We start from the raw sequence: 24,806 nt of genomic DNA, 5'->3' as shown, positions 1-24,806 counted from the left end.
GGGTTTATATTTGCATTTTATTTATTTATCTTTTTTTTTTTTTTTTTTTTTTTTGCGGGTTACACGCAAAAAAAAAACCCCACGTGGATTCCCTCAGCCCCGAAGGAGGCGGGGAGGGAGGCGGGGAGCGGCGGGAGCTTTACCCGATGGCAGCGGCTGCCCGGCGGCTGATGCCAGCGGCAACCGGGCGATGGCGCGGAGCCGGGCGGCTTACGAATACACCGAAGCGGAGGACAAAAGCATACGGCTGGGTTTCCTCCTTATCGCCGCCGGTTTGCTTTCCTTGCTGGGGCTGGGTTGCTGCTGGCTGCGCCCGGCGTTGCAGGAGCGGGGCGGCGGCGGCTCCGCCAACTGCACGGTGCTGGCGGTGCGGCAGCTGGGGGAGCGCTTCCCCTGCACCTTCTCCTGCGGGGCCGCCTGCCGCGGGACCGCCCGCTACCCCTGCCTCCAGGTCCTGGTCCGCACCTCCCGCTCCTCCGCTCCCGCCCTGCTCCATGAGGACGAGCGGCAGCTCCGCAACAACCCCAAGGTGAGACCCGCCCAGCGCCGCGCTCCCAAAAACGTACCCTTCTGTGAGGGGGGGGGGGGCCCATAGGGCAAATCCTTCCCCCCTCGACGGGGTGCTGGGCGCCCTTTCGCTGCCCCTTCTGCCCGCCGTTGGGGTCCGGGTCCCCCGTCACCGCCTTCCGTTCGCGTGCGGGTTCTTCTCTGGTGGGGGCGATGGATGAAGTCACGGAGCATCCCTCCGAAATGCCCCTGTGCTCCTGCTCGGAAAAAAGTTATATGGAGTACGTATATAAAATCACCATACATGTTATGTGTATATATATATGGTGTGTGTATATATATAGTGTGTATATGTATGCGTGTACGTGTATATATACACACGCACTATATATGGTATAGTATAACACTATATATATAGTTTAAGACTATATATATAGTATAATACTACGCTACATATATAGTATAACACCATATATATATACGCACACACACATTATGTATACATATTTTTTCTCCCGAACAGCCCCAGCCCCAGGTTATCCTTCCCGAGCAGATGCCGCAGGCAGCAGCGACGGTGTCTGCTGCCGGTCCCCGGTCCGCCCCGCCGGCAGCCCCGGGAGGCCGGTGGGAAGCCGGGGAGAAACTCCTGCTGCCGGCGAGGGGGTCCTGGCTGCCCGAGCAGCGACCGATGCTGTTGGGCTGCGTGTGCCGGAGGGTGGGGGGCTTCCCAGGCCGGCTCCCCGAAGCGCAAGGAGAAATTTTAACGGCGCTGCTGCTGACGGGGTGCTGGGGAGAGGGCTGCACTGACACAGAAGTTTCCTCGGTGCTGTTTTGATTCTTAAGCTTCTGCGTCACCCACATGAATACGGACCTAACGGAAGCGTCTTTAAAGTTACATCTTCTAGCCAAGTAGGATAGTCTGAAGGCAGTGTGTGACTTGTGCTTTTTCTTTCTTTAAAGGGTGTTATTCTGCTTTCTCTTTCTTTTCATGCTGAGTAAAGATCATCTTGCTAGCATGCTGCCTGAGTAGAGGAGGTTTTGTTAAGTAGTTTCCAGAAAATAATAAAAAAATGTGGCAGAATTCTCCCCCTTCCCCCTGAAGGAACCTGAAATGGGGAGCGTATTGTAGAAGGAAATTTCAGCCCTTTGGCCGAGGTGTGGATGTAGCGCAGTGCCAAGGGTCCTGCTAAGCGTGGTGCAGGGGTCTGCGTGCAGGGTCTGGGGTCAGGCTTGTCCAGACCTGTCCGGTTTGGGATGTGCAGCCTCACATCTCCGCAGTCATAGTTACACCGGTGTGGCTCCGTCCCTTGGAAGGTGGATTCAGTTGCAAGCTCAGGGTTTGGGGGTTGGTTTTTCCCTCTTGGCAGCTTGTGGGCTCAGAAGGGTGGTCAGGGCAAAAATCAGCAGAGCGAGAAGCAGGACGGTAAGTCTGACAGGATTTGGATTAAAATGAAGCTGCAGTGCTGGGTGGTGCCTGATAGCAAAGCAGATGAGATGTCCGTCAGTGAGGGAGCTTTGCAAACTTCACCTTTCCCTGGGGATGCTGCTTCCAGGCTCCCCGCGGAGAGGGACGTAGTTACCGAGACATGCACCATGAGCACCCCAGCTATCCGAGCACCAGCCCTAAACTTTTATCTTCAGGCAGGCAGTGGGTAGTTGGTGAAATGCAAGAGAAAAGCCACTCTTTTGATATGGGGCGAAGATGTTGTCTTGCTGCAAGAGGGTGCAGGTTGCTGTCCCTGAGCACAGCCCGACGGCCCCGTTGTGGCCATCTCCAGCAAGGGAGGGAGGTGGGAGGTGTGCGGTGAGCCGTGCCACCAGCGCGCCTGGGCTCAGCAACTCTTGCAGCATCCTCAGTTTCAGCAGAAGCTTTCAACCGCAACGTCTCTCTCTGTAGCCTGAGTGTTTTGTTTTGGTTTTACTTCTTGATCTGGTCTTCTCCTGCCTTTCTGGAAGTCCGGTGGGAAGAGGATTGCCCTGCCTGGGGGCTGGATTGCAATTTCTTCAGGGAGGCACCTAGAGCTTCAGAAGCAGTGCCTGTAAATGTCACTCAGAAGCCTATTTTTATTTAACCATTACTAAGGAAACACAGGGCTGTGTGTTGGCAGCGCGTTGTACTTGCGTGCTCTTACAAATATAATCCATTTTCTCTAGCTTGCGCCTTGCATCTCTGTGCGTGGGCTGTTGGCCCTGTGTGGCGGTGAGCTCCCCCCACCCCGCATGAGCGATAGCCACCAGCGGGGGTCGTGATGGCTGCGTCCAGCTGATGCCGGACTTTGGGGATGGATGGCAACACACCAGCCAAGGGCTGCCGGGAGCAGTCACCCAAATGTCTTGCTGGTATGCAAATAGGGCGATAAGTCAATCATCTCACTCCATAAATAGTGGGCAGCTCAGGGCCCGTTGAGCGCCCCTGCACGGCAGCGGGCTGCACGCCAGGCTCTCCCCTTGAGCAGGGACGCCTCTCAAGGTTACTCCTCCGGGTTGAGAGATTCCTTGCCGCAACAGATCCTCGATAAGTGACTAATAGCATGCTAGGCTCTGAAATCTTAGCTAAACGATATAAAGGATTGATTGCGCATATATGATCCTTTAGATATAAACCGTTGACCAAGCCTGGGACTAGGATTGGATCCAACCACACCTTAACATCTCCCTGGGAAGGAGTTCAGAAAGCAAGGGGGTCCTTTCTGAACCTCAGCGCTCAACGGGAGGGTCTCCCTGACAGCTCTGGCTGACCCTGTCCCCTATGCAGTAAATAATCAAGCGTACCTTGCCATCAAATCTTGTTAAACCACTGTCGCATTGACCATTGAACTTTGTTAACTCGCTGTTTTATATCAATAAAGTGTATTTTTGCTTCCTTCTTGTGAGTGAAGTGCACTCTCACTCCATCCGCAACACCCTGGGATGTTGATTGCTGAGGATTAAATCTGATTTACCAGACGAGACCAAGCAGAAAGGATGTATTTTTTGATGTAACCGCATTCTCTGGTAGTAATTGATTTTAACTAAGTGGAAAAAAACATAGAAAATGCGCTCCAATTATTTTCCTTACCTTAAGAAGCTTATGTAAAACCAATACAAAATAAGAAGAAGAGTTGTTCAAGTCTCATTAGGAAAACATACCCTGTTAAGGGAATGAAGTATGTATAGCTGTCGCTTTGGTTTTCCCTTTTTTCCCTCGTTTAATGTCTGTGAAGCTGAGCAGTTATACTCTCCTTTTAATTTTTGTCATAACATCTCACCGTCTTTAAAAGCTTTCAGGATTTTATGCTGAAATAGGTTAGTCATAGCAACAGAGTAGGAATCTGCTGGATTTAATGCTCGGGATCCAGTATGTATTTATGAATGAACACTTAGGGAGCCATTTAACCCTTCCTGTTTCCAGCACCTTCTTGCAGCACGCTTGCTTGTGTTCATGCAGTTAGACATACAACATGCTAATCAGTGCCAACTAACTGGAAGGAAAAAAAAAATGAACAATTTTGTTTTGAAGGGTCTTAAAATTTTACTTTCTGTCTAGCTGTTTCTCTCTGTGGGGTAGCAATTCTTCCCGGTAAATCAATAGCGTAGAAAAGGCATAGTTCAGGCTCCTTACAACATGCAACAATACTGAATCAGTTGGCCGCTTCACTCCACCTCCAAAATCCCCAGTGTATCGGACTAAAAATATTCTGCTTTCTGTAGTAGAGTGGGCTGGCATATAAACATATCAGCAACTATGAATCTGTCTGTTCTAGCGAGGTCTATCTGCAGGAAAAAGAAATTTTTTTTTTCTCTCTCTCTTGCTTCCTAAGATAATCACATCATTGTACAGCCCAGCATTCGTTTTAGCTCTTAAAAGATTATATAGCTGGGTCAGAGTTAATCCAGAAATGTATATATAAAGCACTGGGCATGATGACCTTTGTGGTCAGTCTGAGTGATTTGTGGATTTTTTTTTTTTTCTTTTTTTTTTTATTTAATTGTTGTCTCAGAGAAAGAAATTTCAGCGGAGGGATGGTAGCCTTTCTTCAGCTGCCTTGATAGCAATAATAATCTCTGAGATAAGGCTTAAGGGGCATTAATTCCAAAGTCAATTTGTCGCTATCATTCTGGCCATCGCGTGCGTCGGCGGCGCGTACAGGCAGCACGGGGACCAGGCTGTAGGTTTGGTTGGGTGAAATGACAGTGCGGTATGTCAGCTGCTAGAAAGATCTGCTTTTTGGCTTTTTAGACTTTTCCCTTTCTATGCTTAAAGTTAAGCATAGCGCTGGAAGAACTTGCCAACTCTTTTGCTGAAGAAACTTTTAGGGGAGTGAATGGTGAGCCTGATGTGAGCAGCTGTGCAGCAGGACCTGGTTCTCTCCGTCCCCGTCCCCGTCCCTGGGCAGGGGAGCAGAGCAGCCAGCTGCTGCTCCTTGTCTGCGCTCGGCATCCACCTGTGCTCCTGTCAGGCTTCTTTCTGAAACCACTCTTCTGTGCGCTTGTAAATAGAATGGGTTTTGGTTTTTGGACTCTCTTAAATATGACCCATGACAGTGGAGGTTTAGTACCAAAATATGCCCAACCTACAATAATTTTGGGAGGGTCTGGTGCATCTGGTGAAGCATCAGATCTGTGTTCAGGCTGGTGCCTGTGACAGGCAAAGTCCGCAGATGCTGTCTAGCTATTCCTCTGGAAGCAGCCCCAGCTGCTGCAGACAAACCCCACCGCCCTCCTGTCTCGCCTGGGGCGCCCCTCGCTGCCTCGAGCCTCTGTGAGGGGCTGTGGGTTTGGTCACTCCTGGGGGGTTCGTCTGTGCTGACGGATGCAGGAGAAAACCAGACGTGATGCTCAGCTCCAGTTCCCTCGTACACTCAGCTGGGAGGGGGGCATTTTGCTATACTGATGGAGCGAGTCCCCCTGCTCATCTCCTGCCACAGCGGGATGGTGGTGGCAGTGCTTCCTCCCTTCCAGGCCATGAAGGTAACCCAGTAACGTGCAGAGGTGCTCACACACAAAGCCAGGAGAAGCTCATACATTGCTTGGTGTGGTGGCTTGACCTTGGCTGGATGCCAGGCGCCCACCAAAGCCGGTTTATCACTCCCCCTCCTCAGCTGGACAGGGGAGAGAAAATATAACAAAAGGCTCGTGGGTCGAGATAAGGGCAGGGAGAGATCACTCAGCAATTACCGTCATGGACAAAGCAGACTCAACTCAGGGAAATTAATTTAATTTATTACCAATCAAATCAGAGTAGGATAATGAGAAATAAAAACTAAATCTTAGAACACCTTCCCCCCACCCCTCCCTTCTTCCCCAGCTCAACTTCACTTCCGAATTCTCTACCTCCTCCCCCCAAGCGGCGCAGGCGGACGGGGAACGGGGGTTGCAGTCAGTTCATCCCACATTGTCTCTGCTGCTCCTTCCTCCTCAGGGGGAGGACTCCTCACACTCTTCCCTGCTCCAGTGTGGGGTCCCTCCCACGGGAGACAGTTCTCCACGAACTTTTCCATTGTGAGTCCTTCCCACAGGCTGCAGTTCTTCACAAACGCCTCCAGCGTGGGTCCCTTCCATAGGGTGCAGTCCTTCAGGAACAGACTGCTCCAGTGTGGGTCCCCCGCGGGGTCACAGCCTCTTTCAGGTACATCCACCTGCTCCAGCCTGGGGTCCTCCATGGGCTGCAGGTGGATATCTGCTCCACCATGGACCTCCATGGGCTCCAGGGGAACAGCCTGCCTCACCATGGCCTTCACCACAGGCTGCAGGGGAATCTCTGCTCTGGCACCTGGAGCACCTCCTCCCCCTCCTTCTTTACTGGCCTTGGTGTCTGCAGAGTTGTTCCTCTCACGTATTCTCACTCCTCTCTTCCGGCTGCTGTGTCACAGCAGCTTTTTCCCCTTCTTAAATATGTTCTCACAGAAGCACTGCCACCGTCACTGACTGGCTCAGCTTTGGCCAGCAGCGAGTCTGTCTTGGAGCCGGCTGGCATTGGCTCTGTCAGACATAGGGGAAGCTTCTAGCAGCTTCTCACAGAAGCCATCCCTGTGCCCCCCCTGCTACCAAAACCTTGCCATGCAAACCCAATACACTTGGCGATCAGGAGTTAGAAATTGTTGGCTTTAGTGGTGCATTGTACTTTTGTGATGATACTTAGCATCTAGAGCGTCTTTTCCACTCCCTCATTTCATCACAAGCTTCCCAGCCTGCACAGCACACGATGTGGGGGCTCACTGCTGCACCAAGCAAATGGTACCTGCTGTGTCCCATCGTTCACCAGCAGCCACAAGCATGGTCCTCAACAAGTTGCTTGGGGACTGAGGCTGGAGACTTGCTTCTTAGTGCCATCAGTTTGTCTTCTGATGGGCTGACTTGTTTCTACTTTGGCCTCTTACTTCTCTTTGCATTTGAGACTTTCTTGGTCTCATCTTGTAGACAGTGTCTTCCAGGCTTGAGTGAGCTTCCCTCAGAGCCTACCAAGTCTGGCTTCTTTTTCATAAAAATATGACTGAATTAGGCAATAATTAGTCTTTGAAAAGCACGAAATGCAACCTGGAAGCTAAACCATGGTCAAGAGTTCACACTTCTGTCCCTTCTCCCTGATATGGAAGAATATCTGCTCTGATGAAGCATTCAGAAGGACTGGTAATCTTCCCAGGCATCTGAAGAGACACTGGAGTGGGAGCATCCAGCAGCAAACACAGATACAAATCTTACAAAACCTTGGTGTAAAGATATATAGATGCTCACTGACATTTTTACTGAATTGAATCCTGAGTCATCTATCCAAACACTGGCTGTGATTGAAGGGTGAATATTATTAGCCTGATACTGATTTTGAGCTGTGTAATTGAGACTGTATTTGAATTGCATAATAATTTTATTGTTGCTATGACATAGCGTAGGAGGTGCGATTACGGCACCGTGTCCCAATAGATCCGCTGAAAAGGCCTCCGCTCCATTAGGTTTATTCTGAATGTCTGATCTTAAGTGCTGTTCTCGAACTTCATTGTAACTTGTTTAAGAAAAAAAACATCAAAGTAATATAGAGTGGGACACTTCCACTGAAAGTGGATGTTGCCTTGCGAGCTGCAATTGAGCGCAAGGTGTCCTAACTTGCTTTCAAACACTTGGCATTTATTTATGTTTTGATGGTAGGATTTCATGCCGTGTCTTGTGGTGGAGAACTGTGGAATTAACCTTTCAAAAACTGCCTGTTGCCAAAGCAGGAGGTCATTTCAGGTTCATCCACCAACTCACGGCAGCGAAAGTTGCCAGGTTATGATTCCCTTGTATCCTCGTGCTGACTGTGCTTTGGAGGGCAATACAGCTGATCAAGCAAAGCGCCCAAGAAGAGTGCTTTGGAGGCTGAGAAAAGAGAGATCCACCACCTATATGTGGATCAGAAGGGGCCAAAATGAATGTCAGGTTGGTGGGAACTGTGCTGACATCCTGGGGAGGCAAACCAGCTCTGTGCAGCAGGTGATAAGTCCAGGTTGGAGCTGGACCTCGGGTGTTCACCGTGGCTCAAGGCCTTCATCAGGTTGAGGAGATGTTTCAGGGTGACCCCTGGGATTCATGTGATGACGATTTTGCCTTGGACAGTGACCACTCCTCTCTTTGAGATTGTTAATCCTCAACAGGCTCAAGCAATGGGGTCCCAATGATTTATCGCAAGACCCTCGGTATCTCCTTTGTGCTTTTCACGTGAAGATAAAGAGGAAGAGATGGAAATGAATCCAGTGTGTTTTCTGTCAGCTGCCATTGGGATTACTTGTGCAAAAAGAGTGGTGTGAAGTGCCTCTACACCAATGCACGCAGCATGGGCAACAAACAGGAGTCGGAAGCCACCATGCTGCTAGAAAGCCATAACCTAATTACCATTACTGAAACTTGGTGGGACGAATACCATGACTGGAGTGCGGCTATCAATGGCTACAGGCTGTTCAGAAGGGACAGGCGAGGAAGGAGGGGCGGAGGCATTGCCCTCTACGTCAAGAAATGGATTAAGTGTGAAGAGCTGTCTCTGAAGAATAGCCATGAGCAGGTTGAAAGCTTACGGGTAAGAATTAGAGACTGAGGCAACAAAGGGAACCTTGTGGCTGGTGTCTACTACAGCCACCCAATCAAGGGGAGCCTAGTGACGAAGTCTTCTTACTCCAGCTACAGGAGGCATTGTGCTTGCAGGTTCTCGTCCTGCTGGGGGACTTCAACCACCCCGACATCTGCTGGAAAAATAGCACTGCAAGCTGCAGGCAATCCAGGAGACTCCTACAGTGCATTGAGGACAACTTCTTAAGCCAGGTAACAGATAGCCCTACCAGAGGGGATGTGATACTGGACCTGATGGTCACCAACGCAAGTGAGCTAATTAATTGCTGATGTCAAGATTGGAGGAACCCTGGGCTGCAGTGATCACACATCGGTGGAGTTCACAGTCCTGAGTGATACGGGTCAGGCAAACAGTAAAGTCAGGACCCTGAATTTTAGGAAAGCAAAATTCCAGCTGTTCAAGGAATTAGTCAGTAGGACCCCCTGTGAAACTACCCTCAGGGACATGGGAGCAGAACAGAGCTGGCAGTTCTTTAAGGATGCTTTCCATAGAGCACGAGAGCTCTCGATCCCCAGGTACAAGAAATCAGGCGAGGAAGGCAAGAGACTGGCATGGCTGAGTCGAGACCTGCTGGTCAAATTAAAGAGCAAGAAGGAAATGCACAGGCAGTGGAAGCAGGGACAGGTATCCTGGAAAGAGTATAGGGATGCTGCCCAGTTGTATAAGGATGGGGTCAGGAAGGCCAAGGCGTGAAGGGAGCTGAACTTGGCAAGGGATGCAAAGAATAATAAGAAGGGCTTCTACAGGTAAGTCAGCCAGAAAAGGAAGGTCAGAGAAAGTGTACCCCCCGCGATGAGCAAGAATGGCAAACAAGTCACAACGGACGAGGAGAAGGCTGAGGTACTCAGCCTCAATTTGTGGTGGTGAATGGAGTCAAATCCAGTTGGCAGCCAGTCACAAGTGGTGTTCCCCAGGGCTCAGTACTGGGGCCAGTCCTGTTCAATATCTTCATTGATGATCTGGATGAGGGGATCGAGTGCACCCTCAGTAAGTTTGCAGATGACACCAGGTTGGGTGGAAGTGTTGATCTGCTGGACGGTAGGAAGGCCCTACAGAGGGACCTGGACAGGCTGGATCGATGGGCTGAGGCCAACTGCATGAAGTTCAACAAGGCTAAGTGCCAGGTCCTGCACTTGGGTCACAACAACCCCATGCAATGCTACAGGCTTGGGGAGGAGTGGCTGGAGAGCTGCCTGGCAGAAAAGGACCTGGGGGTGTTGGTTGACAGCTGCCTGAACATGAGCCAGCAGTGTGCCCAGGTGGCCAAGAAGGCCAATGGTATCCTGGCTTGTATCAGGAATAGTGTGGCCAGCAGGACCAGGGACGTGATGGTGCCCCTGTACTCGGCACTGGTGAGGCCGCACCTCGAGTACTGTGTTCAGTCCTTCACTACAAGAAGGACATTGAGGTGCTGGAGCGTGTCCAGAGAAGGGCAACAAAGTTGGTGAAGAGTCTAGAGAACAAGTCTTGTGAGGAGAGGCTGAGGGAGCTGGGGTTGTTTAGTCTGGAGAAGAGGAGGCTGAGGGGAAACGTTATTGCTCTCTACAACTACCTGAAAGGAGGTTGTAGTGAGGTGGGGGTCAGTCTCTTCTCCCAAGTAACAAGTGATAGGACGAGAGGAAACGGCCTCAAGCTGTGCCAGGGGAAGTTTAGGTTGGATATTAGGAGAAACTTCTTCACCGAAAGGGTAGTCAGGCACTGGAACAGGCTGCCCAGGGAAGTGGTTGAGTCTCCATCCCTGGAGGTATTTAAAAGATGGGTAGACGTGGTGCTTGAGGACATGGTTTAGTGGTGAACTTGGCAGTGATAGGTTAACGATCGGACTCAATGATCTTAAGGGTCTTTTCCAACCTTAACGATTCTATGATTCTATATTCAACAGCTTTGTTGCCTCAGTCTTCACTGGCAACCTCTCTTCCCACACCTCTCGAGTGGATGGACCACAAGGCAGGGACTGGGAGAGCAAAGTCCTTCGCACTGTAAGAGGAGGTCAGGTTCGTGACCACCTGAGGAACTTGAATATACATAAGTCTTTGGGACCTGATGAGATGCATCTCAGAGTCCTGAGGGAATGGGGAGCCACTCTCCCTGATATTTGAAAAGTCATGGCAGTCAGCTGAAGTTCTTGGTGACTGGAAAAAGGGAAACATTGCACCCAGTTTTAAAAAGGGTAGAAAGGAAGACCCTGGGAACTACCGACCTGTCAGCTTCATGTCTGTGCCTGGGGGAGATCATGGAACAGATCCTCCTAGAAGCTATGCTGAGGCACATGGAGGACAGGGAGGTGATTTGGGACAGCCAGCACAGCTTCACCAAGGGCAAGTCCTGCCTTACCAACCTAGTGGCCTTCTATGATGGAGTGACTACATCAGTGGACAAGGGAAGAGCTACAGATGTCTGTCTGGACTTCTGTAAGGCCTTTGACACAGTCCCTCACAACATCCTTCTCTCTAAATTGGAGAGATGTGGATTTGATGGGTGGACTGTTCAGTGAATGAGGAATTGCTTGGATGCTTGCATCCAGAGAGTAGTGGTCAACAGCTCAACGTCCAGATGGAGACTGGTGACAAGTGGTGTCCCTTAGGGGTCCATATTGGGACCAGTACTGTTTAATACCTTCATCAATGACACAGACGGTGGGATCGAGTGCACCCTCAGCAAGTTGGCAGATGACACCAAGCTGAGTGGTGCAGTTGACATGCCTGAGAGATGGGATGCCATCCAGAGGGACCTGGACAAGCTTGAGAAGTGGGCCTGTGTGAACCTCATGAGGTTCAACAAGGACAGGCGCAAGGTCCTGCACCTGGGTCTGGGCAATCCTCGGTATCAGTACAGGCTGGGGGATGAAGGGATTGAGAGCAGCCCTGCCGAGAAGGACTTGGGGGTACTGATAGATGAAAAGCTGGACATGAGCCGGCAATGTGTGATTGCAGCCCAGAAAGCCAACCGTATCCTGGGCTGCATCAAAAGAAGCCTGGCCAGCAGGTCAAGGGAGGTGATTCTGCCCCTCTGCTCTGCTCTGGTGAGACCCCACCTGCAGTACTGCATCCAGCTCTGGGGTCCTCAACACAGGAAAGACGTGGATCTGTTGGAGCGGGTCCAGAGGAGGTCCACGAAGATGATCAGAGGGCTGGAGCACCTCGCCTATGAAGAAAGGCTGAGAGAGTTGGCATTGTTAAAGGTCCCTTCCAACCCAAACTATTCTATGATTCTAAGTTTGAGTTATGGAGAGCATATTCACTGTTGTCCCCAATTTCCAGGTGTTCCTCCTGTAGGTACTGGCAGTACTCTCATATGCTGTCTTGCCTTGGCGTGGGGAGAGATGGACATGTTGAATGGGGAAGCTCTCTGTGTGTCCCTTTACATCTTCCAAATCAAGCAAAATCCCTGCCCTGAAAAACTCTTATTTTTAATAGCTTCATACTGAGCTCAAAGCGTGGGGACTGATGTCAAAAAACATGAAGTCCTCTGTGACGGAGCTGACCTTGGGGACTGTTACAGTTTGCCACTTGTCTGTTCAGGTGGGCATCTCCTAGAAAAAGAGATCTCTGCAGTTGTTTCTAAGCCTGAAACTCAGGATGGGAATAACCAAAGGTTGACCAGGTTGTGAACTTTGTGAAGGATTCATGTGATATTTGGGGGAGGTGGAAGGTCTCTGAAAGATCCAGAAAAAGTTTGTCCAGCAGAGGAGTGGTGGGGTGGTCACACTTTCATAGCAAAGGACAGCAGTAGGCTCAGCCATGAGGAAGAAACATTTCAGAGGAGAGAGAGAAGCTGCATACTGAAGCTGGTACCACAGGAAAAGGAGGTTGTGAGATTGCTGAGGAAATTTAGGCAGAAGAAAGTATATTGGTACCTAGTTGTTTTGTCTAGTTCTGCGTTTTGTGTGCTGGCTAAATAGTGGCTGGTTGGGGGGGCTCTGAGTAAAGCTTGTTTACTTCTGCTCTCTTGTATCCCTAAAAGCTGGGGGCTTGGGGAAGAGCAGGGTGTAGATTACAGTCAAACATAGTCAGTGAGAGACAACCGGTGGGATATGGTACCATTTCCACGGCAGCGTATGAAAGGCATCAGGAAGAAAACCACTGGATTGGAGAAGGTTGGGAGTGCTGGACGCTGGGCCAAGCAGGGAGGACAGGCAAGGGAGCAGGTGGGATGGTATGGCACGTCGGTGGCTGTCAGGTGGACAGAGCAGAGTCAGCACTGCCCTTGGGTGTCTTTGTGCCAACTCTGCTGACTCCGTCCAGCTGCTGCACAGATGTGTTTGTGCACTGGGAGGGCAGAGGAAAGAGGAGTGTGGTTGATGCTTCCAGAGTACACAGTCAAACCATAACATTGCTAGCCAAGGAAAATTATCTGAGATGGAAATAACTGTGTGTGATAAATACTGCGTTCTGGTTTCTGAAGCAGAGTGGTGTTGCTGCTTGTTTCTGTCCTTTGTCATCAGCACTGGGAGAATCCTTGTTTAGGGTCATCTGAACAGGGATTTAAAGGGAGCTCTGTGCCATGGCAATACCAGATGTGGGCCCATGTGAAAACGGGGGCACTTTCATGTAAAAAAGGTGAGTTTCGGCTTGGAAGCAACAAGCAAGACCTTGCAGATCCTTCCAGTCTGAAGCATGGAAGCTACTGGCAGCAACTGTAAGTGCTGACAAAAGTGGTCAGGTTTTACATGATGAGGCCAATAAAATGCTGAGATTTCTCCCATCCCCCTGGAATGGCAAAGATTCAAGCTGTGGTACAGTGGAGATGGACTCCTAGCTCTGTACAGCTTGGGTATAGCATGCAGCTGGGGGCATGATAGGCCCCTGTGAAACCTCACCAGATGGAGGGAGAGGAAAGCACTCACTAGGCACAGTGAGTCACAGTGATCTTTATTTTCAGGTTAAAGAGGGTATCTTTCTCCTTGTCATTATTGCCTTCAGGGTACTGTGAAGAAACTCATGTTGTGATCATATGTGAGGATCCCTTTAGGGGCTTCCAACACCCTGCATCTCCTGCTTCCTCATCCTACCTAAGTAGGAGGCTTTTTAGCTACCTTCCCAGTCACTTTTTTCTGCTTGCAGCTCCCAACTTTAAAGGAATTAAAAATCTGTGTGTGCACCTGAAGCCTTGCTGTCCGTGCATCCTCCAGGCCGAGAAGCCTTTATGTTATCCATGGATCAGTTAAGCTGTGTTACTCGGTTTGGTTCAACATTTCCTGTAATGATCTCCCCTATGGATGCCTGATAACAGTAGGAGGGATTTTGCTTGGACACTGAGATCCTGGCACTGCCAATATTAGATTCAGTGGACTATTTGGTTTTTTCTTGCTTAAGTCCCTGTGGCTAGGAGGGAAGGGTGGTATGTCAAAGATGAGACTTGGAAACAAGGTATGTGGGTTGTGTGGGACCCAGAGCTGAGTCTCTGAAAGCCCAGACCCAAGAGCACTGAGCTAGGGCAGGAACTCCCCTTGATCTCTTTGGGCTTTGAAGCAGATGTCTGAGGGTGAGATCTGCAGATAGCTCAGCTGCGCGCTCAACTCTTGTTGACGTCTGTACAGCAGAAGCAGATGTTGAACCTTTCTGCTGAAGTGGGGCTTTGAACTTTCTGTGCTTGTTTCCCTGTATTGTAACAGTGGAAGAATACCTGTCTTTTGCCAACAGATATCAGCCAGGTATCAGATATCCCATCATCTGGGAAAGCTCACCAGAATATTTTGGTTATTTATTAGCATGGTGCTAAACAAAATTTGTGATTACGTGCCTCACTGAAAATAGGAAGTAATTCGAATCCAATCCATGCAACTGGCTAGGAATACGTCAAAATGAAACAATCATTTTTACATTCATCATGCAAAAACCCAAGGTGTTACATGGCAGGTTGGTTTGATAATGGAACAAAACATGATAAAGCCTGTATTTTGTTTCTGAATGCTGACATATTCTTTTCCAGTACCTGCAGGGAGTAACTAGCAATTGAAGTAAAGTTCAGCTAACTTTCTTTTGTTCTTTCTTTGGAGCTTGTACTTATTATTCTTTGCCCATTTCAGTCACACTGGTATTACGATGAAAATGCAGAGAAAGCGATGCCCTGCGTTCTTGAGCACAGAAGTAACTCTGTTTTGCACTGTGTGTTGGCAGTGTTCGTACATCCCTCCCTGCGCAAGAGACGATCAGGAGAACTCTGAGAACGTCACGTACAAGCAGAAATACTGGAAAGAGAAAGTGGGTTCGCAACCATTTACATGCTATTTTAACCAGCACTTGAGGTGAGTAATCTACATTTGCATAGGCAGAAGTGCTTATGCATCTGTTTAACAGCTGTCCATTGGTTCTCTTTGAAAATATAAATGCATGCATATGTATACACACCTCCCCCTATAGTGATGTGGTTTAGCACACAGAGTTTAGTGCAGAACTTTGCAAGACAACTCTATTGATGAAAAGCTACATAGAAAGCGGAAAAACTTTTTTACCACTTGAAGTAAAAATATAAAACTCCGAGGAAAGTTTCCCTTAAAACATGTCATTTTATGGCAAAAAGCATTTTGGCTTTTAACACTTAGATGGCAAATTTCTGGCTTGGATGTTAATGTTACTTCTCCTCTGTGGAAGAGAAATCGTCCTGTGTTCATGAGGGGCTGGAGATCAGTAAATAGTACAAACGAACTCAGGAATAGAGTTCATATAGTTCATATAGAGTTCGTATAGTTCATAGAGGATTAATGAATCAGATATGTGTAGTAAACATTCACAGAACTGCCAGTTTTCATATATGCTTGCAGAGTAGAAAGTTGTAACTTAAAGCATCTCCTCTTCTGTTTCAATTCTTACTTTTACTACTGATGTTGATGTGACTTGAATGTGTATAAGGGTGATGTGTGGTTTCCTTCCTTCAGTAAATGGGACGAGGAGGGAGTCCTTCTGCCTGTCTCTTTCTGATGATGATGATGATGTGCCGGGAAATAAAAGCTGATGTGGTGGTAGCAACTTACTGTTACTGCAGTGTGCAGGCTTGCTGGGAGGACTTGGGAGAACAGCAATGGTTGGGATGATAGGTCCATGTAGACAGGGAGGGGGAAAGAGATTATTTAAGATCTCCAAATCAGCCAAGGTTTTATGGTGGTTAGACTCCAGTTCTGGAGGCATATAATGCTTAATTTGATCAGCATGAGTAATTTTGGTAGAGCTGGGAGACTGTTCTTGGTTGCTAAGTTAAACACTCAGGTAAATATCTGCCACATCAGGGACTAAAGGAGGAGGTTGGTCCTACCCCACCAGCACTTGGAAGTTACAAAGATGAGGGAGACCTAGGTGGGAACAGCTCAGTGCTTGCTGGTGCAATTCAGGGCTCAGTCTGGGAGTGCTGGCATCAGATATTTAAGTTTATTAAGACACACAGGAGGAATATGGATGCCAGTGTGTGCTAGGACCTTGGAGAAACCAGGACGCTGGAGCAGGGTGGCAGGCACAGAGATACCCAACTCTCCTGTGGGTGGCCCGCTGAGTGCCTTGGGGGCTTCAGGTTTGTCCCAGGCTGGCTATGATTGTTGTTTCCTCCCTGGAGAGACCTTAGACCTAGTCGGCGTGCCCAGGATAACAGTCTGTTGTCCCCAGTTAACTCTTTGCAGGTGGAAACCACCAATGCTTTGTAGCAAAACCTAGTTGTTTCTCATAGTGGGGAAAGAAGCACTGTCTACAGCATGCAGAGGTTAAAACTTAGGGCAGCCTGTGCGGTGGCGTCAGACCTGGCAGGGACCTTCTTGGGAGCTGCTTTGGTCCACAAGGTGTCAATGCTTGGGTCTGCTAACCAGGAGCTGAGTGATGATTTTGGCTTCTCTGGGCTGGCAGGTGCTGCCAGTTCCCCATGCTGCTGAGACCTGGGACCTGCAGCAGCCGCTGCCTCAGTGAGCAGGACAGTCAGAAACATGGGATCTTCTGCAGGAGATGTCATGGCTAGGATTCGTCTGAGCTGGTGTGGACAAGATGCTGCGAAAGTTAGCTTTTATAGTCAGTGGGGAGAAATAGAAGCCCTTCATCTTACCCAAAAATAAATGCCTAATATAGGTTGGATGACCAGAGATGTTTATTTGTCTCCTGTAAAGGAGCTTAGGGTGATCTGCTTGGGTGCAGGCACCTAGGTGGTAGGTGTCCAGAGCCTAGATGGGCTGGTTCTCACATCACATCTGTAGGTGAAGCAAAGGCAAAATTTTTCTGAGGCTGCATACTGCTTTGGGTCTGCCATTTATGTAGGTTGACACTGAGGAATTATGCAGCACTCAGGCAAGGATTTTTCCATATAGTTGCTGCATCCTATACAGTTAAATGTTCTTGCCAAATGCCACGGCTGCCTTGAAACGCTGACTTTTGCTGATCATACAACAATTTATATAGAGCAGGAGAGGCTTGCTGCCAGAGATACTTGAAGATAGTCTAAGCTGAAATGTGTACACCATCTATTTTCTTCTGGAGATAGGAATGAGCTTTGAGAGATAAGTTTTGCTGACTAGGAATGTGCTTGCTTAGGTATACTTTTAGAGCTATGATGACTAAACAGCTTGTGAAGAAGTAAAAAAACATACAAATTGAGGGAAAAATCTGTTCACTTCAAAACAGAAGTGTGCATATTTTCTGTCAGTATTTTTTTAACTGTGTGGATGAGCTAAGTCTTCTGTGTCAGTCTATACAAAGCATATAGAATATAGGGGTAGGTTCCTTAGAGAATTTGCAATATTAATACTCTTTCTTTTGAAACGGCAGAATAAAATTCTAGGCAAATATAATCTAAAATGATCATCTAAAAAGCATTGTTTCCTCTTCATCAAACTTAATTTAGCATCATCCTCAGAATTGTTGCTGCACGCAGAGCGCACTGTTAGGTAACCCCTCCCTTCAGTTTGGTGGGGCACATTTCAACAGGCTGCTTTGAAAAGAAGAAGAAAGTGATGCCATTTGTACAGTTCAAAGTTATACAAAAGGGGTGAGAAGCAGACTTGGCAATTTCAATCATTCTCGGTTTAATATACGTAGAGAGTCCCAGCACAACTAGCTGTCTGACTTTTATCTTAGGGAACCAAAGCGCAGCTTAGCTTGGAGCTCAGCGCTTTACTGAAAAGCGAGGTTTTGCTTTGCCTCTGTAGGCACTTACCTTTAGTGTCCCACTCTTCTTCGGCTAGCTTTGGGCCAAGTGGTGCAAGCTGCATGGGAAAGTTGCTTTTCCGGACCTCTGGTGGAGGTGCCTGTCTGTTGGCGTGGTAATACTCCGGTCTAAAGGGAGCCCTGCCCAGCAGAAACCAACTCCCAGTGTTTCAGAGCACAAAATAAATGACCAATTCAGATAAAGTTCTCAGGCTGTTGCCAAAGGTTTGAGAAGGCACTGACCTCCAGTGCTTTAGTATTCATGGATCTCACACTGAGTGTCCCAGGGGTTCTGTAGTCATGACCACGTGCAAACAAGGGTCACAGCTGCATGCCCTGAAGTGGGAGGCCTGCGGGAACGGGCAGGATGGGGGAGATTCTGTCGCTTTATTTCTTCATGTTCCAGGTCTCGTTGACATCAACAGCAAGAACAAAAAGAGAGAAACCAAGGTCTCCATCAGCTCAGACCCCTCAGTCTCATGCCATGCAGAGACAGACAGAGCAACATGTGTCAAGTCATTTCTTATTAGTGGCTCATTTATGACATTATTGCTTTTTAACTCTGGATTCATCCAGTACGGCAAGAACACTCTGTGGTCCCTTTGCTGCAGCACAGCAGATGAGCCAGCCACGCTTTCTACTTCTCTATTTGCTGCAGGATGCTGTACACAAATTCACCTGAGATTTGAAGAGCGAACACTGTCTAGTCATTAGGTACCACCTGTATGGTGCTGGGGTACCCTGCAGGCCATTTATCTGGGAATAATTACCTGCAGAAGCCAAAGGTGCTCAGGTAGTAGGGCTGCTCATTCATAAATGGTGGAACAGAAACCTCGGTTTGCTTTGGTATGTCACAAAGTTTTCTGGATTAATTCCCTCCGGTCTGAAGATGATGTTGCTATTTCCTATCCTTTCGTTTACCGTATCACCTGTGGAGCAGTGCTCGGGCCTGGAGGGAAAGGACTTTACCGTTAGTAAAACATAGCACTGCCGCTGCATGCATCCATCCAGCTGAGGAGCTCTGCGCCTTGCAACAATAGGGGAAAAATATATGGATGAGTGCTAGCCCTAGTGAAGGGATATGAATCAGTGTGGGCAAAGAAAGTGTATGCAGATTGCAAACATCTTTAAGTCCAGATTTTTTGAATACAAAAAATATTTGTAAGATTTCCCTATCCCATGCCCCTGCCTCTGTCAGCTTTTGCTGTGTCACATAAATTGCAAGGTGTGGTGCATAAGTGATGACTGAAATGTTTACATGCCTGTAACTTTTTTGGTTGTACATGACTCCTTGGTAACCCCTGCACTGCAATTCTTCCCACGATGTTCAGTAATTGCTCCGAAGGCTCTGATGGAGGCCTGCTTTATCCCATGTCTGTTATGAACTACTTGGCAGCGCCTAACAGGGATGTGCTGCATAATGCAACAACTAATCCAGTTACCCCTGGTCAGAGCCCCACGAGGCTCTGGCCCTGAGCTCAAAGTCCTGCTAAAAATAAGTACTGCTCTCACCTTCTAGCAATGAAAAGAGAATTCCTCCCTCCTGTCTGCTCAGTGAAAGGGAAAGGTGTGTTTCCAGAGTTAAGGTAGAGACTTCTTTAGGGCTTTTTTTTAGTTTGTTCATTCTTCTTTCACCCTGGGGCTGCTGCTGGGCAGTGGTGGTGGTGCTGCACAGTGGCCATCACTGTTCACAGCAGAACCACGTCCCCATGACTGAGCAAGGCTTGAAAGTATTAATTTTTTTTTCCCCCTTTTGTCCTACTAGGTCTCTCTCTTGCCCCTGCCACTGTTTTGTGCACTGATAACTGGTGTTAGGATGCATCCCTTCGAGAGGCTTTGCCTTTACTGGAGAACTGAATGGCAGCGTTGCTAGAAACAAGAGATGGTCCATAACCAAGCTTAGGGGGAATATGTGCAACCCTTCTGGTCAACATCTTTGAACTGAAGTATTATATGGAAGTCACAGAGCAAAGATGGCTTTATACTATACTTGCAGGGACAAGGCAATATCTTTAATTATATCAGCTGATTTTCACAGGGAATAGAAACATGTTTCCAGACATGACATACCTCCTTTGGGTTCGGCATTGCTACCTCAGCACCAGGGGAGTGATGCTGTGGGGCCGTCCAGCAAAGATGCGTCCTTGTCATGAGAGGGTTTCCCCCAGGGATGGTAGCACCTTCCCTTTTCTGTTTCCAAGCCAAACAACAAGCCTTCAGACTCTGGGAACAGGCAGGTCACCTCTACAAAAGCAGCAAGAAAAAGTCAAAACTGCCATTTCAATACATGCTGACTCTGCCATGCAAAACCAAAACAGTTATGTTACTGTGTTTCTGGTGTTCTGATAGCTATTTATTTTTCTTCACAAGGAAAGGGGTTGTTTGCTGTGGAAGTACAGCCCTCTCTCTTTCCTTTTCCTGCTTGCCTGTTAAATACATCTTTCTCCCTTCCCTCTACCACCACCCCCTTGTTTTCTCTGCCGAGCCCTGCTAGCCTCCTCTGCTGCTCCCCCCGATCCCATGGCAGCTCTGTGGATCCTTTCCCGGCTCCTGCTCTCCTTGCTTCTGCTAGTGATAAGAGTTATTGTTTTAGAGGTGGAATCCAGAGATTTCAGCTAAAATTTTCTGCTCCTTTGGCCTGTATCTAGCGTTCTTGGGTGGCTGCAGTATTTTCCTGCTGCTGTGGGCTTCTGTTTCATGGGCAGGTGATAACCACCCAAAGGCTCCTTCTCCTGAAGGCCTTATAGGGTGTCTGGTTTCTGAACTTCTGGTCTTCTCCATCGTGGTGCAGCACAGTCCTGGGGGTCTGCCCCTGCCAGCATAGCCTGGCTCTGGCTCCTCTTGTCTCACAGCGCAGCCGTCGTGATTATCTCAGGGCTCAGAAGTAACCATGACGGGCCACATAAACCTCACGGCTCACTGCCAGCAACTTTGCTCTCTTGGTGACACTTTCTGTCCGTGCTTGGCAAGACAGGTATCTCTGTGTGCACATTTCTGATTCAAAAACATGCAAGGCAGCTCTCTTGTATTAGCCACTGTGTAAGCCTTGAAGCGAAAGCCAAAGGTTTTTGTACCAGGACAGCAGGACAGATCCAGCTCTTGCTGATCCCCAAGAGGGGCTGGTGCAGCGCCCTGGTAACAAGCTCAGCCCTGAGCAGGATGCTGCAGCGAGCCGTCCAGCGGCGTGGCTGTGTCCCGCGGGCCAAGCAGGGCTTCTGCAGTCCTGGCTGCTGCTCTGGGTACATTCTTTAAGCAGATTTTGTTCCTTATCCCTCAGGGTTCATTGCAGGATCGCTTAGGAGTTGTCCCGGGGACATCCCCAAACACTCTGCAGACTCAGATGTCAGAGGACAGCTGATTTGCGCACCTTGCCGGTTCCTTCGGAGGCTCGCCGGGCGGTGGTGGCCATTCTGCTCTGCCTGGGAATGCATTTCTTCGGGAGGTGGAGGATAGCTCTTCCCCTGAACTGATGCCGTCACATGAGGATAACAAACAGCCTGGAAGAAGTGAAATCCAGCCTCTGTAGGCTAACCTCTTAATTAATCACTAATGACTTTGCTATATTTAATTCATCTGAATAATTCTGATTCTAACTCCCTCTATCTCCTCCTAATTTTTCTCCAGTCTTTTGTTTTGGACCTTACAGATCTCACACGAAATACCTATGGTTTTTAGCCTGGCACGGATCACCTGAAAACAAATGCAAACATGTTTATTCTTCAGCTTTTTAGCCAGGCGGCCTGTTAGGCCCTCACTCATACTCCCATAAGTTTCCATGGGCTGTTACAGGCAGATAACCAGGACATTGCCATCCAGGAGCGTGTGGTTTATCTGCTGGCAGCGCTGTCTCCCTTTATTGGCTTTTCTCGTTCATTCCTGGGGTCCAGCAGTGCTTATCTGCACTGGAAGGTTAATTTGGGATAAGATAAAGAGCAGCTGAAAGCACAGTAGGTCTTCCAGAATAAGCACACAGGTTAAACCAAGTAGGAGCAAGGCTGAGATTTGTCCCACCATTTTTTAGGACCAAGAGTCAGTAGTGAGAGCCTACATCCCGGAGGGTCCCTGCGCTCTTCCATGCACAGGGTCACCCTCTAGGAGTGTTTCTCCCTCCCCTTGACTAAAGAAGGGTGTTTAATATCTTAAATGTGGTGCCAATAGTCATTTAATGACGTATTTTCAGGGGACCCAGTCATGACTTGATGCAGTGTCTGAAGAGACGCTGTGAGCAGTTGACAGTGGATTGCTGCACATCTTTTGCCATGCAGGAATTGTACGGGGACTCTTGCTGTAGCTAAGAATAGCAATAATATCCGTCTGAACCCAAACCTCATCCTGAGGCTTCATTAAAGGCCTCTGTAAGTCTTTGACTCTCTTCCAAAAGGGAAACTCTTTTAAATTACTAAGTTGCAAGAGTTACAGTCGCACCTATAATGAGTGTTTGGCATCCATTGCTGCTATCTTTGGTAGAGATGTTTTCCAAAATATCTAAGATTTAGTCAAAAGGATATCTTGCTCTCCCCAACCACACTTTCTTTAACTGAATCTAATTTTCTAGTTCGTTTGCTTGCCCCTTATTTTTGAACTCTTTGAGTAGTATCCGCTTAAAAAAAAATACTTAAAATTCAATATGTCACTTGTAAGCTGAGAGCTGCAAGGATTGAATGCTGCCTACTTATGGCCTCCTTGCCAATTAGCACTCTGTTATTCACAGATGATCATACAGTAAATATGAGGGAAGCAGTATTATACCTCCTGTGAAAGGATTTTTCTGTTCGGGTGCTGTCATTTATATGGCATAGACTGGTGAGTTTGTGCCCATAAAGTTAATATTATTTTATTCAATTTATGGTCTCCACATGTGCCTGATTATGTGTCTGGAGGATTTCAGTTGAGCAGACTTCACGTGTTCCACTATTGAATACACCTGGGTTTCTTTTGATCATTTTTTATGTTGCCAAGTTTCAACTTTTATATAGCTGAGCTGCTCATAACCAGAGTCTTATTCTGCTCCTTACTGCACAAATAAAGAGAGAGGCGTGGTGCCGGTCTCAGGGACTTGCAGGTTGGCATGGTGCAGAGGAACCTCCACATGGTAATTTTGGGGGAGAGACCCCCAAATGCAAATGCGGGTGTGGTGCGATTAAATCGCTGATCGGGTGTAGCCTGGTGGTCTGGCTCCACTGACTCCTTAAGGATGGATAAAACCCTGTAGATTTGCAGGCATCTCCGTTAATTAACTTCTCAGTGAAGGAAAAAGAGTTTCTTCTTGTTTCCCCTACAGGGAATGTTTTCTTAATGCTGCTTTCTGGTCAGGACGAAGCTGTTGGGGGAGAGACAGCACAGTCATTGCACATGTATCTGTTCCCATGTGCCACCACATTAGGAGAGATTAATTCCCAGCACCCGTCTGGATGATCCTGCATTGCCAGGATTTTAGGCTGTGAGGTTTGTTGCTCCAAGGAGCGTTGGGTAGCCTTGACGAAGTAACGTGGGATGGGAGCGTTCAATATAAGTGAGGACCAATATGAGTCAAGACTCTATATATTTTCCTAATTAGAGAAAGTTCTGTTTTCTTCCTTTGCAGATAGTTTTCCAGCAGACTGTGTGCCTCTGGCTGTAGATGGGAAAGCAGCAGCAAAGTGCAAATGCCACGAGACTGATTTAATAACTCTGTTAAATTTCAGGGAGAGCAGAAAGAGCCAGAGCTGAGGAAAACCTGCCATCAGATTTCCCAGCCAACTTCCCAGACTTGGAAGAGGCAGATGGACACCTGATCTTTCAGACATGTGGCACAGCTGAATTTCCAAGCCTCTTGAGATGCCTCCTCCTTGCTATTCTCCTCCTCCCTCTGTTTCCCTTTGGAAATGCATAAATCCATCACAGACCCAACTGTGACTGTGTGTTAGATGCTGTTGGTGGAGGCATGGGGGTTCAGATCTTCAGGGGAGGCTCCCCAGAGTGTCCCTGTAGGAGCATACTCAAGTCCACTGAGCAGCTGGTGTTTGCAGTACCAAATCGCAGCTTATTGCTGAAGTAGCCTCTGCTGGGAAGGAGCTGACTCGGGAGCCTCCAGCACCCCGGGGCCCGGCAGGAGTCCCCGTGGGGGTAGGTTTGTGCAGACCCCTGCCTGCCAGTGCGGCTGGGCTATCCTGGGCCATCAGGCTGAGGACAGGGACTGGCTCTCCATCCAGACCCAAACCACAGCCAGGGCTTCGTCAAGAGCCTCCATGTAGCCCCATGGACACATCAGGGCTCAAAGCTAAAAGGGAAGCTTTAATTGTACTTTAAACTCGTTGCACAGTGTCCGATGCCATTTGAGGTAGACATGTATAACTGCTGTCTTGGATTATGTTTTCACTGGAGTGGTTTTTCAATCCACAGTGTGATATTGTATCTCTCACAGCTGTTTGTGATGACCACGACCCCTGGAAGACCTAAAGTACCAATGCTATTTTTTTTTTTTTTTTTAATCTGAATGAACTTGTTAGCCTGTAAGCACTGCAAGTGGAAAGCCCTCGTGGCCTGCCACGAGCACTGGTGATAGACGGGCAAACGAAAGCAGTGAATGAAGTGGTCTACTTAATCATTTTCTAACACTGTTGCAAATAAAACACCTTTATTGTTTCCATGCCAGATGCTTTCCACTTATGATGAATTGATGATGTCGAGTTGGTTTATATTTTCTCCCTCTTCTGTTCCTCCTCTTCGTAGGCCAGATGATGTGATGCTGAAGCGCACCCATGATGAGACTGTCCTCTTGCACTGCTTCCTCTGGCCTCTGGTTACGTTCCTGGTCGGAGTCCTCATCGTGGTCCTGACCATCTGTGCCAAGAGCTTGGCTGTCAGGGCAGAGGCAATAAAAAAGAAGAAGCATTTGTAAACGGCAAGGCTCCTGATGGAAAAGAAAAACCTGCAAGAAGGTCTCAAGTGGGGCAACTCGACACACCTGCAGGTCTGTGGGGCACCCAGCTGCGCCTCCTTCCAGCGTCTCATCTGACGGTGGAGTTGCTCTTGCCTCAGGATTATTCTTGGGAGACTGCCCTGTGAAATGTCAGCTAATTGCTTCTTCTGCTATGACAGTAAATACGTATATTCTACCAAAAAAA

At 48.3% G+C, this 24,806-nt stretch overlaps 1 protein-coding gene across 1 annotated transcript; it reads left to right on the top strand.

Moving 5' to 3' along the window:
* Positions 1 to 190: 190 nt before the first annotated feature.
* On the top strand, positions 191 to 24,580 carry KCNMB4 (potassium calcium-activated channel subfamily M regulatory beta subunit 4; the record flags this gene model as incomplete). The annotated part of the gene is made up of 3 exons (XM_082308875.1): positions 191 to 529; positions 14,704 to 14,831; positions 24,412 to 24,580. 3 exons carry the CDS (start codon positions 191 to 193, stop codon positions 24,578 to 24,580), a joined length of 636 nt encoding a protein of 211 aa, XP_082165001.1.
* Between the last annotated feature and the right edge of the window lie 226 nt (positions 24,581 to 24,806).

This window comes from Platalea leucorodia (assembly GCF_965183815.1).
Source record: "Platalea leucorodia genome assembly, chromosome: 4".
Lineage (NCBI taxonomy): Eukaryota > Metazoa > Chordata > Aves > Pelecaniformes > Threskiornithidae > Platalea > Platalea leucorodia.
This window is presented reverse-complemented; position numbering and strand designations above follow the sequence as displayed.